The sequence below is a fragment of the Triticum dicoccoides genome, chromosome 3A (assembly GCF_002162155.2).
Source record: "Triticum dicoccoides isolate Atlit2015 ecotype Zavitan chromosome 3A, WEW_v2.0, whole genome shotgun sequence".
Classification (NCBI taxonomy): Eukaryota; Viridiplantae; Streptophyta; class Magnoliopsida; order Poales; family Poaceae; genus Triticum; species Triticum dicoccoides.
In genome coordinates, this window is record NC_041384.1 from 461,649,541 (window position 1) to 461,670,384 (window position 20,844).

General features: G+C 43.1%; 1 protein-coding gene and 1 long non-coding RNA gene across 3 annotated transcripts; both read left to right on the forward strand.

Moving 5' to 3' along the window:
* The first annotated feature begins 632 nt into the window (after positions 1-632).
* Positions 633-2,341, forward strand: LOC119271629. 2 transcript variants are annotated; one of them, XM_037553377.1, is made up of 4 exons: positions 633-847; positions 1,228-1,435; positions 1,561-1,695; positions 1,852-2,341. In XM_037553377.1, exons 1-4 carry the CDS (start codon positions 726-728, stop codon positions 1,918-1,920), a joined length of 534 nt encoding a protein of 177 aa, XP_037409274.1. In that variant the 5' UTR covers positions 633-725; the 3' UTR covers positions 1,921-2,341. The 2 variants fall into 2 exon arrangements, with proteins under 2 accessions (XP_037409274.1, XP_037409275.1); XM_037553378.1 differs by having other exon boundaries at positions 1,561-1,653.
* A 1,136-nt stretch (positions 2,342-3,477) lies between these two features.
* Positions 3,478-5,344, forward strand: LOC119271630. Its single transcript, XR_005134647.1, has 3 exons — positions 3,478-3,855; positions 3,990-4,093; positions 4,782-5,344. It is a non-coding gene; the product is annotated as an uncharacterized LOC119271630 (long non-coding RNA).
* Positions 5,345-20,844: the final 15,500 nt, after the last annotated feature.

Sequence of the window (20,844 nt, forward strand, 5' to 3'; positions counted from 1 at the left end):
TTTCTCACTGTCTATAAGATCGTTTTTATCACCTTTCTTGGATACCAACAGGGTTGTCTCACTATCTTGAACCTTATCTGCATTACTTTCTCTACCATTGCATAGTGGGGTGCTCTTCTCCAATATTCTGTTTGCATACTACAAGAGAACCAAGTAGACAGATCGCAAGTTTAGCTTGTAGTATATGAAACTCATTTTGGTAAACCGGTTCAGTAGTAAGGTGGACAGGATAACAGCATGAAACAAACATATATCTATGTACTATGGTCACTATATTGTCCATATCATTCTAGTTTATGTTTCCTAATCTCTACTCCTAATGTCTCAGTTGGTAGTTTGTGTTCCGGATTTTATTTTCGTCCCACCTATTCTGGTCTTTTTTGGTACTTCTTTGATACTTGCTCCCACCTCCCGCTCAGCCACAATGAACCAAAAAAAACCTCCAGCCGAGTACCCCACCCACCCCCACATGCCTAATCTCCCATCGCATCCAACTGACCTGAACAAAAATAAACCAACGAAAGCAAGCCGGCAAAAATTAACCAGCGAAAAAAATCGCCCCACTCTGCGCCCTCGAGCGAGGTTTCGTGCCCGCGAGCAAGAAACAGTCGCCCGACTCTGTGCCCTCCTTCGCCCGCCGCCTCCCTTCGTCCCTTCACCGCCACCGCCCTTCGTCCCTTCGTCACCGCCCTGGCCAATGAGCCTCCCTCGATCTGTTTCCTAAGATGTCTCGAGACCGCCCCACAGATGAGCCGCCTCCGCTAAGGAACAAGAGGAGCCGCCGCCTCCAGGTCGTCGTTGTGCCACACCGCCGCCTCCAGGTCGCCACCGTCACGCACTGCCTCAGGTCCGTTGACCACTCCTCTCCTCGCCACTCCTCACTGCCAGCCCCGCACAACTCTGCCTCCACGGCGGGGATTCGCTCTATGGCGTCCATGAGAGGTGGCTGCAGCCGCCATGGTGCTGATCCGGTCCTTGCTGCTGGATCCGACCCTCTCCACTCCTCCTCCCGGTCTGATCCAATGGCGACCGCACGACGTCGACCTCTCAGATGGCGTGAGGTCCCAGCGGCAACGTCAGGCCCCTTGCGGTTGGGGTCGATTTGAGGTGGCTCCGGTGGAAACATGGACCATGTCACACTGTTACAGGGGCTCCCGAGGCGACATCCAGTTGCTCCGCGCGCGGGGACTATTTTCACCTCTGTTTACTTTTGCGTTTATTTTGCAGGCCAAAAACAGGTGAACGAATCGGGATTCAGCCGTGCGAGATTTTTTGCGATGATGTTGCTCCATGTTCTTTTTGTGATTCAGGTGTTCGTTTTGCACATGTTCATAGTGGGCAACCTCGAGGGCATCCTCACTTCGAGCGTGGCGAGATCCTCGAGGTCGTCATCATCACAGACAAGGGCACTGGCAGATCCAATGGCGGCGGATTCGTGAGTACCCACCCAAACAAATCTCTCTTCCCCTCGTCATCGACTGATCTTCAGTAGTTAATTTTCTTGCTTATTTCAGTCCCGTTAGTTGATGCTATGCCCTGTTTGATGCTGTTACATTCCAGGAGGCGGAGGCGGCCATTAGGGCGTGCTTGAGTCCGTACCCGATGATTAGCGGCCGGAGGGCAACTGCAACCTCACATGCCTCAGGTCCAGAGGTCCAAGGCACCACAACCAACTGCCTCTTCAGCCATATGCTAGTAATTAATTAGTTCGATCATTTGATTAACGTAAAATTCACTGAAATATATGAATTATTAGTTTTAGTGAGAATTAACCGCGATGCATTTCATAGTTTGATTGTTAGTCGTTGACCATTAGCAAGAATCTGTCAATTAACTTATATGTAATGGCAGGGTGTCCGTGTTGAACGTAGCAGATGGTTGCCCTTCAAGCATCAACAAATTGGAAATTTCAAGCCCTGATGAGATTACAAGCAGGGCAGAAAGGGAATCAACACCATCACGCCAAAACATTCAAGGTGAATAAGTGAACCACTATTTAAGTAAATAGACGAATCATATTTTGTTAGAACTAACCAGTTGCTGCTAATATAATCCTCTCCAGGAAGATCAGTTTCAGACAATATAATCTGCTATTTACTTTCTAATTTCTATGTATTTAAGCATGTTCAAACTCAGTACAATTGTACAAATGGATATATTTTGATTTGGTGACTTGCTAGAGGCGATTTTTCGGACAGAACCTGGACCTTATGATATCTACCTATATATATGTTTTTGGCCGCATGTCTATTTATTCTCTTAAGGCCACAGTAGGACCGATCGACACTAGATATATCTAATAACTGTATCATGGTTTTCGCAAAAATAAATAAAAAAAATTGTATCATGGGATCACATGCCATTCTTTTTGCTGAAAAATCACCTGGCTTTATTGGAAATGAATTATCAGGACAGATCATGTGCACATTATGCTTGGTTAACACCTTTCATTTATCACAAACTGATGGGGAATAAACACTAAGTATGCATGTCTTTCTATCCTTCTGATCATAGCCATCTTTGGTGTCAAGTGATATTAAAATTCTAAAACTACACACACATAGTTTAGGGGTTGTTCATACAATAATCTGCATAAGTATGTGTCTGTAAAATCAGCAGCAGTGGTTGTTCCTTTAGGTTGCTAGAAATGCTTTTAGCTACAACATTATTTCTGTCAAAAACATTCCAGCTGCCACATGTGTACTCGATTCATTGTGTAGCGTATTTCCGAAAATGATAATTCCTACGATTCAAAGTTTTTGGACAAAGTTTGAAGAAATGATGTCGCGCACTAGAGGGTGTTGCAGTCGGTCGTGCGTTAGGCGTTTGTTCTATTGAAAGTCGCTCCTAGGAGGGCGTCCATTATAACGCCCCGGACACACCTGCCGGTGGTCGTTACTCCTGGCGGGATCTAGACTGGCCCCACAGATCAATACTAGTCTTTTTTGCGCACTTTGTCCTCACTCGTGCGCACCCGGGAGCAACTTCCCGGCTGGTCACCCATCCTGACACTACTCCAAGCTGAGCATGCTTAACTTTGGAGTTCTGTCCAAATGGGCTCCCGGAAAAGAAGGAATTCCTTATTGATATGAGTAGTCTATCATCCCTAATAAGCCAGGCCATCACATACACCCCCACTCAGAGGAAACGACGTCCTCGTCGGGCCACAGGAACATTCCCTCTTGGCACATACGTCTGTGCTTCCAGTCTAGTACATGTGTCATGCCGTGTGCCACGACGGGTCACAAACGTCATGAACAACATGACCACGCACCTGTTCGCAACCATCCGTGTAACCGCGAGGGTCGGCTCTGATACCAACTTATAACGCCCCGGACACACCCGCCGATGGTCGTTACTCCTAGCGGGATATAGACTGGCCCCACAGATCAATACTAGTCTTTTCTGCGCACTTTGTCCTCACTCGTGCGCACCCGGGAGCAACTTCCCGGTCGGTCACCCATCCTGACACTACTCCAAGCTGAGCACGCTTAACTTTGGAGTTCTGTCCGAATGGGCTCCCGGAAAAGAAGGAATTCCTTATTGATATGAGTATTCTATCATCCCTAATAAGCCAGGCCATCATAGTCCATGGTCTATGCCTCGAGAAGCAAAGAAGGGACTCCAACTACATTGACACAGCAGCCGAGCAGAGCATGAAAGCATGTCGTTGATACAAATATTCAGTTGCCACGGCCATTGATACAACAGCGGGGCAGATCATGAATGTCAGAGACACGGTGGAGGTGACGCTACCTTTCTCATCTTGGCATCATGCAGATACTGGTAGTTTAGATGTTATTTGCCACACCGCGGAGATCTCATGTTCAAGCCCATCGTAAGTGCAGAATTTTGGTAAGATAATCATGATTTCAGTTCCTGCTTAGTAGCCCTTTTATGGACACATCTGAGAATTTTCTTAGTCCATAGGAAATACTGCTTTTGATGTTGATGATTACATACTAATTCATATTAATTTTAAGGTGAAGGTCGATGTAAATGATTTTACTTGAGCTGACACTTCTCCTCCCGTCTCATTTACCATCAGTATTGGAATTGGATGTCGTTCCTATTACACAACAAAATGGGCAAGGTGTGTTTCGTAATTTTCATGCTTTATTTTAGACGCTCGAGTTATGATTACTTGATAACACACTTGCATACTGCAGAACAATGGCATGTGTTTGACCACCGAGTAAAGGAGCATTTAGTACTGTTGAGAAAGTACTTAATAGTACCGAAACTGAAATTCAATTGCTAGCCCCCTCCAGCGATTTTCTCAATGCTAGCCCACCTCTCGTCTGATTTTTTTTCCAAAGAAAGAAAAGCCCACTGATTTTCTTCTGGTTTTTTCTAGCATACCCAAATGGATGATCATGAGAGCCCCACCCAGCCCGATCCATCCCCATACTATTCTTTCCTTGCAAATCATAACTTTCCTTACCCAGGCCATATATTCCTAAATCACAAACTATTCTACTGAGTACAGAGGGTTGACATTTGCTCACTATAGTTGATGCTCTTTCTCACCTTGATGATCTAGGCAAACTCAAGAAACAAGGATTGTAAGACTGGCTAGAAATTTCTTAGTTAATTCCATGTTGTGAACGGTGTCCTGTACATATTCTCCACCTATATTTGTTATATTCCTTTGATATTTGCGTGCATGATATATATTAAATTTTACAGAGGGTTGATTCATTTGCTCACTAGGATTATCCTTTTAATTTACTTGTACATTATGTGCTGCACTAGGATTATATATTTGTTTTGTGCTACAGGTTAGGTTGCGGTTCAGTGTGGCATTCTGGCATATGTTTCGGGGTACTGGAGGAGATCCTTTTGGTGCACCTACAAAGAACTGGCCTTGGGAGGATGGCACAAATTCCCTGGCCATGGCTAAGAGAAGAAGTATGGGAATTACCTGATCTTGTGTCTTAGGTCCATGGCTGGAATCGACAACTTATGCTTCGATTTCTGTTTCGGTGATATCTCAATTCGAGTTCATGAAGAAGCTTGGAGTTGACGGGTGGTGCTTCCATGACAGGGACATCGCCCCTGATGGGAAAACATTTCCGGTATGATTTTATTAGAATGATTCTTGAAGTTGCAAGTTGCAACCTCGAGTTAGGGGAATTGAGACGGGTAGTGACCAACATTAGAGTAGGTTTATTATGATTGTATTTACAAGGGTACATGACTATGTTTTCAGCACAAGGAATATGGTATGTACGTCGCATCTTCTTGCAATGGATTTTGTTTTATGGCTATATACAAATTATTTTGGTATAGATTTGTGATTATTGTTCCGTCCACTTAACCCAGTATATAGTAGCAGCTTTTGATGTCCTTACCTCACCGGCGAATGTCAAAATTTATCATGTGTGCAATTTTTTTACTGTAGTACGAATAGTTGTAACATATTCTCTTTAGCCTTGCAGCTCATATCATCCGCTTGATTTAGTGAGTTTGATTCAGCTATACAAGTTAGGAATCCAAAGAAGTTGGCTCAAAATAGATAAATATGTGTCCACAGATTATTCACAGTAATTTGGTTACTTGAATGCCTAGGATTAGATGCATAATATTGCGCGAGCACGACAGGACAATTTTATTAAAAAAATGATCTGACCTGAAGCCTATATGCCATTTAAGCACTGATTTTTTTTTCTAACTTCAGAAACCTATAGCTGTTTCCTGCTCTCCAATATGCTTTGTCATCAAATTTGTGTATTTAAATCTGGAACAGTAGAACTATGAGAATGCAGATAAATAAGAATTGTTCATGTTTTACCAACAGGGCATGCTATGATTACTTTGGTGGAGACATATTTAAGAATGGTGTTATCACTGAATGCCCTTGATGTCTGCCAAGGTAAAATAGCGAAAAAAACATTTTCTTTATCCTGCAGGAACAAGCCAGTAGTTATAGGAATTTATCTTTATTTCTCGATATATGCAGACAACGATGTTCACGTAGGTAGTTTTGGAATAATTATCTTTCGTGCTTACTGGAAGGTAGAAATATGGTTGACGATACACACCCATTTGCAAAGTTTGAACCAGAGACAGTTACCTAAAACCATTGCTTCACACCGAGCCGACCTACTTCCCAAAAGAGTTTCAATTTCAGTTTACTGGATAATTTTTTCTTGCTGAAACTAGAAGAAGGGAGCAAGCGGCAGAAGATTATGATATTGCTGCTATTGGGAGATGCAGTAAAATGTGGACAAGTTCCTGTATTTTATGGAAGGTGTAGTATTGAAGCTTCTTGCACTGATCTAGAATGGATCTTGACTTCGCCCAAGAGTGAGGTATATTGAGATTAATGGCACATAGTTACATACTGATAGGAGAACTGGTTGCGGTTTGTCATTATTTCCTTGCATCTACAGGTAGCTCATCTACTTTTGGTTCGTGCAATGAATATTTCGTGTCTACAGTTTGTCGGATGCACCTACATATCAAGAAATATTTTATTGGTGCAAATTGATATTTGAATTTTAAATAGGGACGTCAACTTCAAAAAAGCATTAGCAGGCTTGGTAAATGCATGAAGTATTGATCATGAGCTATTTAAACAGAGTGGCTTAGAAGGATGCCTAGAACTCACCCATTTCAGTTGAGGACATGCAACCTAATCCTTCCATGGTTCTGTTAGATGGTTCTTTTAGTTTCTATGGTTGTGTATAGATAATTTGGTTTAAGCACTGATATGTTCAGGTTATAGTTTTTGAGCATCTGATTACTATTCCTATTATGTATATTTATGTGCTTTTTCATATGTGAAAGCGCATGTTACATAAGAAATCATTATCTCTGAAGCATACTCACATTGGACCAAGAATTAGGCGAGGTTCAGACTTCAGAGAAATGATAACAAGGTTAGTTCCTTGCTCCTCTGTTGGACTTTTAGTTTCAAGTTCACATAACTTTGATGATTTCTTATCAGCTTCACAAGTCTGTATGTTTGCTGGTTCGTACTTGATATGTGATAAACAGAGCCAAAACAAATTTGGTCATGTTATTGAGGGGTTTGTCCGAACTCCAGCGCAAGGACTTTCTGGTTAAAAAAAGAACTTTTGGTCTCTTTAATTACAAATTGATTGCAACATCGTGTTAGTCATCCATGGTCTAAAAGGATTTGCTAATAACAACAAATAATCAGTACCACCACTAACCCTTTACATGATGCAATGTCAGTATATGTTTCACATCGTGTCGCATCCATTCTCTTAGTGTAGTCAGAGTGTTCATCATTTTTTGCAATTGGCCTGAAAGATATCGAACCTCTAATATGTGGTTGTAAGATGTGCTTTGGTTAAACATTCTATTTACCCACCTTTAGGAGAATTGTAAATGGCATTTGGTTATTCATGTATACCACCAGTAGGACTCATGGGATTTATGGATTGTCAATAGCCCTCATCTGATTCCTTGATGTACTTATATCGCTTTATTTTCAGTCTCCTTTTCATTCGAGCGGGGCGATGAGGGAAAGAACTGGTTGTGGTGAAAGTCAGTTTAGTTCATCAAAGATTGGAGGTTCTGAGATTTGCAAGAGGTGACGGAGGATGTTTAGTTACTTTGGCTCCTGATAGAGTACTGGAAGATGAGTACAAGCATAAGCTTATTCAAAATCTGAAGTTCCTGACTGCACGAGACATGTACTCCCTATGTTCCTAAATATAATTCATTTTAGAGATTCCACTATAGAGACTAGATTCGGATGTACATAGACGCCTTTTAGAGTATATGTTCGCTCATTTTGCTATGTATGTAGTCTATAGTGAAATCTCCAAAAAGACTTATATTTAGGAACGGAGGGAGTATTTTGTAATCTTTTTCTTTTTTTTCATTTTCTTCTACTTATTTTCAGTTTGAACGAACGGAGGGAACAACATGAAGATGGGTAGCACTATACAGTTTTATAGCAGTAACATTTTGCGAGCTTCTTAAATTTGGTATCTATGAATAGTTGATTTGTTCTTTTTGATTTATAGCCTTGTAGATGTTCACCTCTCTGCCAGATTTCCATAATGGAATGTCGTCCGGTGTATTCGATGGGCAGCTCAGCTTGCACGTGAATTGGACGTGGCAAAGCTTATCTTGGAGCAGACTCAAAAACAGTGGCGGCTAAATTAAGAAGCTCGGAAATTGATAGATCAATCTATGGCCTATTGCTAAGGAGGTAAAGGAGTGCATGCGATCAAGAGAGGTGTTTCAGGGTGGTATGGGTGAGATGCTTGACTAATGGAGCTTCTCTTTGGCTAACTAAAGAGGATTGTGCGAATAAGTTATGTGAAACTTGGGCCAGGTACATATCAAATCGTATTCGTGATGTTTTTGGTCTCGGATCGATTTCAACTAAAAAACATGATTATTTGAGTTGTCAATAGGAGCATCTATAGCCGGATTTAGCAAATCCACGCACCCTAAAAGTCCACAGAAGCGTCCAGTTAGTATCCGTTTTGAGCCTCTATTTGTCCGTTCATGCAACCATACTCCTCATTTTGTCCCTTATATATCCGGTGACGTGCATGTGCTTGGTGGAGATGAAGAAAAAGAAAGAAAAGGTAGTGCATGGTGGGCCACATCCTACATGGCGGATCGACCATGCGCGTCTATGAGCCTCATATACTCCCCATATTTGATGTCAATGTGAGAGTTTGCGGATAGCCTGGACCGGGGATGATATAAGGGGTCGGGTTGGGTTACCATTTTCCTTCTCTCTCCTATGCGGTCAACGATCGGGCATATCCGTAGATTTGAGGGGACCAGCTGTATGTGCTCTAAGATTATTGTGTTTAATAATATGATGTGTGTTAGCCCACTTTCAAAAAAAAAAGATGTGAGTTAGCTTAGACGACATTGTTCTCGGTAATATTAACTCAGTGAGTAGCACCTTATCTTTTTTCTCAAAGGCCCGTGGCAATGCATGGGCGTTTTACTAGTCAAGATAGAGACACAGTTCAACTCATATATTTTTAAGACACAGCAGCATAGACAGAATATAAGTGTGAGAAACTACACAACATTGGCAACACTTGTAATGTGCATCACATGAGAACATAATTATTTATACAACTTAAACTGAAATCAACATAGAGCAAGAAGTTAGAACAACAATCCAGTAAAAGAAATAGGTTTAAAACATATCTGTTGCGCCATTGGAGTTTCAATTGGATCCTTCAAATTCGAAAGTAGTTGGTATGAGTAAATATAGTGATGCAACAACAAAGGAGTATGGACCATAGCTACGCAATCTGACCTGAGAACAATTGCTCTTCTGCTTTAAACGTGGAGTTTGGGTTAGCTGTGGTGGTCTTCGTGCTTTGGGCACTGCAGTAGCTTTACAAACTGCTCGTGTGGGGGTACTCTGTGGTGGACATGGTGCTTTGTCAACTATAAGTGGGTTACTATCCGCTGGGGTTGCGATTAGATGGGTTGTAGCTGGTTCTCTGCCCAACGGTGTAAGTGTGCAATCTGGAAGAGTCTCGATTATGTGTGGTGGGGCTAGTTTGTGGGCCAGTACAACCATGGTTCAATCTGCATTGACGGGTAGCACTGTCTTTTGTGAAGAACGGGTTTTTGCTTCCTTAGATACTGCCATCACCCCCTCCAATTCAAATGGCTGATAAACAAGAAAAGAAATTGAACGTACAGACATTGTATGATAGACAGATGTGGTAATTCACATATATGTTGTCTAACCAAACAGGACAGCATGACACAATTTCACATATATGATGCCTAACTAAACAGGATAGCATGACACAGTTTCAGATATATGATGGACAACTTAATAGGATATAATAGCATAATTCAACATATGATGAGTACCTAAACAGGATGACATGACAAAACTATATGATATCTTCCTAAAATAGGTTGGGATGAAATAATTCTCATACATGTTGTCTAAGTTTACAGGATGGCATGATATAATTGACATAATTGATTCATATACTAAGCAGCTGGCACTCGCATGTATGATCTCTAAACTAAGTAGATGGAATTCAATATTGTGCATATGATGTCTAAACTAAGCAATGCAAAACACCATATGCATCATATGAGAAATATAAACATTGCAACTTAGAGCATACACCTCAGGTGGGATATAGAACTGGTTGTAACACCCGGGATGTAATTTACCTTATTTGTATTCCAACTCTTACCATTTTCGGCACTAAGTTATTTCATTTCCTCGTTGTCGGGTTTCTGTCTCCGTGTGTTTTGTCTTTGTCATGCATCTCATATCATGCCATCATGTGCATTGCATTTGCATACGTGTTCGTCTCATGCATCCGAGCATTATTCCCGTTGTCCGTTTTGCATTCCGGCGCTCCTATGTCCTCTGGTGTCCCTTTCTACCTCTTTTCGTGTGTGGGTGCTAAACATTTTCGGATTGGACCGAGACTTGCCATGCGGCCTTGGTTTACTACCGGTAGACCGCCTGTCAAGTTTTGTGCCATTTGGACTTCGTTTGATACTCCAACGGTTAACCGAGGGAGCGAAAAGGCCTCGTGTGTGTTGCAGCCCAACACCCCTCCAAAGTGGCCCAAAACCCACCTAAACTTCCTCCATCATCTAGAGCGTTCGATCACGATCGCGTGGCTGCAAATCGCACCTCATTTGGAGCTTCCTAGCTCCCTCTACCCCTATATAAAGACCCCCCTTTCCAAAATTCGGATCTCTCCCCCGAAACCCTAGCCCCCTTCTTCCTCCGCGCGCCGGACAACGTCCGCCGGCGCCGGACGTGTCCACTTCGTCCGCCGCCGCCACGTGGCGCGCCTCCATTGGGCCGCGCCTCAGCCCCACTTCGCCGCACCTGCCGCCGGCCCGGGGCAGCCTAGGCGGGGCCCTCCAAGCCCATCGGCCGGGTCGCGCCCCCGCGCCCGACGCCGCCCGCAAGCTGCCCGCCGCGCCGCCCGTCCGCCTCCTCGCCGGTGTTCGCTCCACCCGCCGCCGCACGACTCCGGCGAGGGTCGCCGCCGTCCGCCGCCCGCCGTCCCCGCCGACCCGCCGGACCGCTCCGCCGCGCCGTCCTCCGCCGCGCCTCCTCGTCGTCCGAGCCAGCGCCTCTCCTCTCCGGCCAGCTCCGCCACCTCCGGCCGCCTCACTCTCCTCTCCGGCGAACAGGGTTTCCGACGAACCTCGGGATCCGCGCCGGCTGGATCTGGATCTGGAACTTCGACGGTTGACTTTTCCCCCTCCAAACCCTAAATATTTTGCATTCTTTGACATGCCATAACTCTGCATTCGTAGCTCCGATTCGTGCGTGTAGCATATCAAAATGTTTGTCTCGACGAGTACATTATTTCATATCATTGCATCATTTTCATTTGAGCTCATCTTGATGCCCGAAATGCTGTTGGAAGAGGGCTATGTGATGATTATGTCAGATCTGTTTCAGCAAATGGCCTTTTGTCATTTTTGCCATGATTAATGTGTGCATGCTATGATCCCGAGCTCTACATGTGTTTTGATGTATGCCATGCCATCTTTACAGGGGTGTATGCCATGTATTTTTGTGATCTTTGTGGTGACTAGCACAAGCATGCAAAGTAGCTTACTCAATGATGCTAATTTCAGGGACTTAGAATTTCACTAAGTCCTTGTCCTGTTTTTGTTTTTATGCCATATGTTCATGTTGTTTCCTAGTGATCCGTGCCTCTTTTGAGCATGATCAGTAAGGATGTTCTGTAGATAATGTTGTGCTCTATCCATCCATGTCTTTGTTGGCAATTATGGAGCACCCTAGCTTGAGTCAATCGAGCTCTATTTTTGCTATAAAATGTTCCTGGCAGATTGTTAACATGTTTAGCAATTTTGCCGAGGTTGTTGCTATTGATCCGTGCATGCTATGTTGTTGTTCTTACCATGTCTAGCTTCTATGCCATGTCTTATTAATGGGTGTATGCTTAGTTTGTCACGAAATGTCTCGTAGTGAGTGCATCGAGCTCGTAAACATGCCTACTTGTTAATCTGTTTTGCATGCTCTAGTTTTTCACTAAGTCTGAATCTTTTATGTTTTTGCTATGTTCACATGCTTGCAATTGTATTTTCTGATCCCTTTTGGCTCATGGTCACTAAGGGACTTTTGTTATATGCTTTGAGTAGCTTCATTCCATTCCTTGCTTTTCCATGATATGTTCCTATAGCATGTAGTTTTCATGTTCTGAAATTTGATTCCTGATGATAAATTCCTGACTTGTTATTTCACTAAGTCTGAAACCTGTTATCATTTGCACTTTTGCCATGCTTGTTTGAACCTTTTAATGAGTGAATTAGCCATAGCTCAATGTTCATCTTTTGTCAAGCATCATGAGTGGATCCTTTCCATGTATTTTGTTACGATGTTTGAGTGTTGTAGGATATTTAACTTGATGCATTTAGTTGGTCACTTGCTGTTTATCACAGACCGGTGCCATATTTGTTTTGCTTGCCATTTCCAAACCGTGCATCCGATTCCAGTGATCTTTATATCGATTTTGACCGAAATCAACTCCTCTTTCAAGTGGCACTCTTGGAATTCCAAGTTTAGGCCAGGTTAAATCATTTCTTTCCAAATCATGCATATGCATTACATACCGCTTCCCGCATATCATACCATGTTTGCATCATGTTGATTGAGCATTGCACGTGGTTGATTGTGTTCCTTTTGCTTGTTGTTCTTGCTTGGGTAGAGCCGGGATACGAGTACGTGAACGAGGAGACCGTTGAGTACGCTTTCGAGGATCAAGGCAACTCTGAGAACTTTGCAGGCAAGATGACCATACCCTTGAAATCACTTCTATCTTTGCTTGCTAGATGCTCGCTCTTTTGCTATGCCTATGCTACGATACCTACCACTTTCTTATCATGCCTCCCATATTGCCATGTCAAACCTCTAACCCACCATGTCCTAGCAAACTATTGTTTGGTTATGTTACCGCTTTGCTCAGCCCCTCTTATAGCGTTGCTAGTTGCAGGTGAAGATTGGAGATCGTTCCTTGTTGGAACTTGTTTATTGTTGGGATATCACAATATTATCTTGTTTATATGAATGCACCTATATACTTGGTAAAGGGTGGAAGGCTCGGCCTTATGCCTGGTGTTTTGTTCCACTCTTGCCGCCCTAGTTTCTGTCATATCGGTGTTATGTTCCCGGATTTTGCGTTCCTTACGCGGTTGGGTTATAATGGGAACCCCTTGACAGTTCGCCTTGAATAAAACTCCTCCAGCAATGCCCAACCTTGGTTTTACCATTTTCCACCTAGCCTGTTTTTCCCTTGGGTTTCCGGAGCCCAAGGGTCATATTTATTAAACCCCCCGGGCCAGTGCTCCTCTGAGTGTTGGTCCAAAACAGAGCCACTTGCAGCACCACCTCGGGGAAACTTGAGGGTCGGTTTTAGTTGTACGTAGTGTTCATCTGAGTGTGCCCTGAGAACGAGATATGTGCAGCTCCTATCAGGATTTGTCTGCACATTCTGGCGGTGTTGCTGGACTTGTTTTACCATTGTCGAGATGTCTTGTAACCGGGATGCCGAGTCTGATCGGATTGTCTTGGGAGAAGGAATATCCTTCGTTGACCGTGAGAGCTTGTGATGGGCTAAGTTGGGACTCCCCTGCAGGGATTTGAACTTTCGAAAGCCGTGCCCGTGGTTATGGGCAGATGGGAATTTGTTAATGTCCGGTTGTAGAAAACCTGAAACTTAACTTAATTAAAATGCATCAACCGCGTGTGTAACCGTGATGGTCTCTTCTTGGCGGAGTCCGGGAAGTGAACACGGTGTTGGAGTAATGCTTGACGTAGGTTGTTCTAGGATCACTTCTTGATCATAGTTGTTCGTCCGTGCTTTTGCTTTCTCTTCTCGCTCTTTATTGCGTATGTTAGCCATCATATATGCTAGTCGCTTGCTGCAGCTCCACATCATACCTTTACCTTACCCATAAGCTTAAATAGTCTTGATCGCGAGGGTGTGAGATTGCTGAGTCCCGGTGACTCACAGATTCCTTCCAAACCAAATGCAGGGACCGATGATACCGCTCCAGATGATATGACCGAGCTCAAGTGGGAGGTCGATGAAGACTCTCGCCGTTACTACGTGTCTTTCCCAGATGATCAGTAGTGGTGCCCAGTTGGGGTGATCGGGGACTTTGTCGCATTTGGGGGTTGATCTTTATTTTGGTTCCGTAGTCGGACCCTGAGTGTATTGGATGAATGTAATGACTTATTTATGTATTTGTGTGACGTGGCGAGTGTAAGCCAACTATGTACCTTTCCCCTTTATTTATTTACATGGGTTGTTGTGAAGATTACCTCACTTGCGACATTGCTTTCAATGCGGTTATGCCTCTAAGTCGTGCTTCGACACGTAGGAGATATAGCCGCATCAAGGGCGTTACACTGGTCATTTGTCTTTGAATCCTCCTTTGAGGAGCTCCCTGTAACCATCGAGATATATGCTTCAACAGGTACCATCGCCTGCTCTGAAGACCTTGTTTTCACTCCAGATTTTTCCATAACCGGCTCAAATGGCTGATACACATGAAGAGTAGTTCAATATACACAGATTTTCGACAAATGGAATACGTAATGAAAAAAAGATGGCATGAGATAATTCACATATATGATGCCTGGCTCCATGGCGGTGCATAATTCACATATATGATAACTAGCTGAAAAACATGGCAATGCATAATTCACATATCTGATATAGAAAGCAAACAAGAGGCATTCACACAAAGCATGTCTAATATAAGCAGATGGCATGGCAATGCAAGACACCATATGCATGATATGAGCAATATAACCCAGCCAAGTTAGAGCATGCACCTCGGGGGGGAATACGACTAGTCATCTCTCTCTAAATCCTCCTCTGAGGAGCTATCTGTAACCAGCAAGAAATCTGCATCGACAGGTAGCACTGACTGCTTAGAAGACCTTGTTTTCACTCCAGATTTTCCCATGACCGACTCAAATGGCTGATGCACAGGAAGAGTAGATGAATGTATAAACATTGTTGATGGAATACATTATGGAAAAAAATATGGCACGATACAATTCACATATACGATTATTGGCTAAACAGGATGGCATTGCATGATTCACGTATATGATGCCTGGCTAAAGAAGATGGCATTTCATAATTCCCATATACTCCCTCTGTTCCTAAATATTTGTCTTTTTAGAGATTTCAAATGGACTACCACATACGGATGTATATAGACATATTTTAGAGTGTAGATTCAGTCATTTTGTTCCATATGTAGTCACTTGTTGAAATCTCTAAAAGGAAAAATATTTAGGAATGGTGGGAGTATGATATAGAAACTAAACAGGTGGCATTCACACAAAGCAAATCTAAACTAAGCTGATGACATATAAGATGTATAATGTAAGCAATGCAAGGCGCCATATGCATGATATGACCAACATCAGCATGCCAGGTTAGAGCAAACACCTCAGGTGGTAAATATGCGTGGTCGGCTCCTTCTGAATCTCCATCTGAACAGTTATCTTCCTATGGAATACAATCTAGAAATGCGGGAGGGGGGGGCACTTCGCCCACCATGGAGCGGCGTCTGCATGACATTATATTCGCACGCAACGGTCTTCTATTTTTCTCTACATGTTCAGTACGATTGTGTACAATATCTGACATGCATAATAAAAAATAGTTAGATTTTGTAAGGCCTTAGGGGTGCATGCAAAAATCAAGACTGATGGTAGCAAACGAGTGGATGGATCCAAAACTAATGATAGCAGGTAGATTATAGCTTTAGTTTAAAAAGATAGACAATGGGTCATCTGTTGTTTGTTGCCCACCCAACATGAACCACATAGAAGACCCCAGATGAACCAGATAGTAGACAGATACTATTTGTTGCTGGCTCGATATGAGACCCATGGGCAATTCAAAACTCAAGATTGAACGATAAAGTAGCAGGTAATAATAACCAATGTATAACATAAGCAAACACGAAAGACTGCGATCTCTCTTCCGGAACTGTGTAGTCCTCAGGTTCATCTGCTCAGTCGATGATGGTAATGCAGTTGGCATGGCTGCCGACAATGGGGAAGATGATTTGAGGCGGCAAAAGGAAGTCTGCAGGGGGGATCTCTGCTGCAGTGAACACTTCTATCGATGGTGCACCTCAGGTGGGGTGGATGACGACACGGCAGGAGTAGGACATAACACACAGAGTTTTCTTTGACGCCTATCTGAAAATGAAGTAAATCTGTAAGAGCTCCTTAGAATTGGAGGATTCTATAAACGCAGGGACAGGAAAAACACAGGAATAGGATAGGAATGCACGTGCAAAACAGAGCATTTGGAAACATAGGATTTCAGTCAACCTGGGTGTTTGGCTCACATGAATTGGAAGAATAAAGGAATGGAGAAACAAAGTGATGCAACGATTGTACAACCTCTTTGGCATAGCCTTGTGTACCTCAGCATCATTGGGTTGGACGTGGAGGATGGTGATGATGCTGGTGTGACTGTCGGAGGCAGGGAAGAAGATCCGAGGCCTCTGGAAACGGCGCCGAGGGTACTGCTCCGCTGTGATGGACAGTTCCGTCGTTGGAGCAGCTCCGCTAAGGTGTACGGAAACGAGGCTGAAGCATGACAAGACAGACAATGTTAATCTGAAGTGGGACCCTAATATCATCTGCAATAGATGATGTAAAATACATCACCAAAAAGTGCTAGATGTAAAACGCATCAGCCGCGGCACATCCGCTCCAACAGATGCTGTAAGTACTGTTCACTCTGAACTTACTAAAGAAAATGAACTTCACAGTCAAAACTGAATGAACTAATAACAGAGCATTGCAATAGATGTTTAGGGCGTTCGAGCACTAGTAGCAGAGAAGCAGTGATCTAAATCAGAAGACGCTTGAGCAGCGAACGCACTAGCAGAGAGCAAGTCATGCAGTAGCACCGCGAGCGAGTGCTAAAGCAGCAACTCCTTTAGCTGCCGGAGGTCGTGCAGCAGCAACAGTGCAAGCGAGAGCAAGAGCAGAGCAGCAGCACGAACGGAAGCAGGAGCAGTGCAGCAGTGCGACCGACAGCAAGAATAGAGCCGCAGCGCGAGCGAGAGCCAGAGCAGCGGCAACTAGTGCCGTTGTGGAAGTCGCCGCTGAGGAAGCAACAACATGGGGGAGAGACGCCATGGATGATGTGGTCGGCGACGGCGCCGTCGATGGAGACACGCCATGTCTGCTCGGTATCGAGCACCGGCAGCCCTGTGAGATCGAATAAAAGATAAAATGCAGCGGTGAGTGCGGAACCTCCTTGGTGGCGCCGAGTTGGCCTCGGCTTCATCAGAGGAATTGGTGAGGGTGTTGCGGTTCCGGTGGGGCTGGTCAAAACAGCGTTGTGGGGATTGAGGTGGCGCGATAGATGAGGCGAACATCGGGGCAGCTCCTTGGAGGTGGAGAATGGGGCGGCTGATCCGGCGGGACGACGAGATCGACAACGGATCCTCACACTACAAGAAATATGTCAACTTGCGACCATCACTATTGGTCACTGAAAGGTCATTGTTTTTCATTTGCGATCTTTCTGTGACCAAAAACAGAAGGTCAAAAGCTGGCGGTCGTAAACTGAAATTAACGACCTTCTTTATGAGAAGGTCATGGAATTCCACGACCAAAACAAAAGGTCATTGATTCCATGACCTTCTGTTTTGGTCGCTAACTCTCTTCCCAGGCCACGTCAGATCTGACGTGGCAAGCTGACGTGGCAAAATTGCGACCAATTGAAAAGGTCATTGACAAGATTCAGCCCGGTCCGATTTGGTGTTTATATGGGCCGAGCCCAATAATTCAGCCTTTTTAATATTTTTTTTGTTAATTTCGGTCAGCCTCATGGGCCAAGCCCAATAATTCGGCCTTTTCATTTTTTGGTCCATGGCCTTTTTGATTCAACAAATTTAGTTTTTCTTTTTCCGGGTAAAGTAGTTAAATGGGTCCCAATTGCGAGGTTCTATTCAAGTGGGACACTTTTGACAGCATCATTTTCTTCAGATTTCAATTTGATAGAATAAAAAACCATATTTAAATAAGAACAGACAGAAAACACAAGTAATACTTCAAATAACAGCAGCGAGAATAAATCTGTTATAGATACATTGACAACAAAAATTACAAGCTCCACAAGTGTAATTACAAGCTTCAAATTACATACTGGGCTCCTTCTATGATATGACACGGTTACAAGCTCTACTAATGTAATAACACAGATACAAATACAATCACAGTCATAGAGATATAGTCGACTAGGTCGTGACCTTCGCTACACTGGGCCAACAGAACAGCAATAGAACTATCATCACGCCTTCGACCATCGCCCTATTACATGAGTCAGAAGAGAAGAATCAAAACACTGGAGCCAATATATTCTGAATAGACCATTCAAAAAGGGAAATTATTTTAGAATAATAACACAAATTTAGCTAGTACAATGATTTTTGTTCTCTAGTTAGTTAAAACGAGATACCCATGCATACAAGAAAGGTCATGCACGGAAATAGAGCATTTTACTAATAGCACATAGAATACCAATATTATGTTCTTATTGGCTTATTCTTATGCCAAAAGCAAGACAGAAAATCTGGCCAAATAAGCAACTAAACCATAAAATAAAACATCAGGACTAATTAAGCAGACTAATCCTTTTGTGAAAAATGGACTGGATAATTGGTTTTCTATACACAATCCCTTGCAGTTAGCAAGAACATGACAAACAACATGCACATGAACACATACCATAATGTCTACATTTTATAGCTAGGATCAGACCCCTCTCTTATCAATATATTCACTAGTTATTAGTAAAGTAGCAACCAACAATAGTGATAATGCAAAAGCAACTTCTGTGCTTCTGCATATGTCTGTACTATCAATATGCTTTGGGAAGCAGAGGCAGATATTGAACATCCCTGAATAAAAGGTACCAGATTACAATGTTGTGGATATATAGTTACTTGGTATTTCAATATTTCTACTTAACACAACAGAATTACTGCAACCATGTATGTTAAATTAAGAGATGCATTGCAAATGTCTGAAGCAATGTTATGCGCTATATCCATCTCATTATCTCAAGGCAGGCAAACTAAGATTTCACCCGAGCTACAAAAGTTGCGTCTACAACCAAACTACAACTGTAGTAGCAACAGATGGAGGCCATTGGCTCACCTACAGTAGCTGTCCATGAGCAAAGTTGAGGACGCACGGGGCAGGGGCAGCAGGATGCAGCTTGGGGACATGGTCGGAGAAAACAACCAGCAGCAGCAACTTGGGGACTCGGTCGGGGAACACAACCAGCAACAACAGCGGGTCCGTGGAACACAACCTGAAATCACATGGGAAGTTATTTATGCTGTAATTTTACTAACAGGAGATCATACAAACATACTTCAGTACTGATTTTTGTATATATAAATCCCAAAGCCGGTCCAGTTTGAGAACTTAAGATCTGAATTTGAACATTCTAAATTTCACAGTTAGTTGAGGCTAACTTTTTTAGATGTAATGTAACAATTGAGACATCAATGGGGCACAACTTAGTTAGCTACTAATGTTCAGTAAATTCAAAGAGTGTATGTTCTAGCTAACAAAAATATAATACCATGCTTAGGAACTCGGAGCGAGAAAAAGTATGTGTCGCTTAAGAGCTACCACAATTGATACTGGTCAAGGATAAAAACAGGTAGACATCATATAATTCTCATCAGGATCATACATTGAATTCATTAAAGTCTATAGATTCATTTCTTAGATATTGAATTGGGAAATCACAAGAAAAGTAGATTAACCAATGTGTCTAGATAACACAAGAAGGCAAGCACTAGTAAATCTTGACTCTCATGCCACTACATGTACATAACAAGTATTTGACACATTCGTGCAAGCATGCAAATATAAGCAGTATTATTTGTCTAATGAAATACATGACATATTCTCCTCACGTATTCTCCAATCAACCACTTGACGGTGGCCAGAGCGAAATGAACAAAGGGAGAGACAAGTTGTCACCTTGCAACAGGGGGACTCATACCCAGCCAAATCGAAACAAATTGAACCCGTGGCGGCAACTTCTATATAAATTTTTTTCTCAAAATGATGCTCAAGAGGAAGACACACTTTCTCAACATTGCATTCAATCATATAGACCAAATTGCAAAAATAAGAACACTGGATAATCATAGTCTAGATCACACCGCAAAAAAACATCGAAATCATAGAACATATAGGTTGCATCATGATTCTAAGAAACAATGTGCTAGAGAAGTAGGCTTGCAATGCAAACTTTCTCCAAAGGGTTGCAAAACAAACTACCAACAGCCGCAAAAGCATGTGAACTAAATAAATCCTAATAACAAACAGAGGGCACCAAGAAAGAAATACAATAAACGTGTGAAGTAAATCCTACTGGCAACTTCATTTTAGCACCAACAATCAGAAGAATGAGCATGTTAATTAGATTGTACATGCCTACACACACAAAATTCAAAACTATAACTAAGGCGAGAGGGGAAAGATATGGGGTAGTAAGTTCGACGAAGGACTCGACCATCTCCCTCCGCTCCTCCTTAGTCTTCCTCATCCATGGCTTATTCTCCCGAACCTGCACGCAGCATCGTCCCATTCCTGCAGACAACCAGACAAGATGTGCAGAAACTACACAAATCAGATGCGGAGATAATAACAAAACAAACCAAAAGAAGACAAGGGGAGGATGGTTTCAGGCGCTAGGAGAGATGGAGAGAGGCGGCATCCACACAGTTCACTGAATATCTCAGACACTGCATCTTCAGGTCTGACAAGGCAGGGAGAGGGAGGGG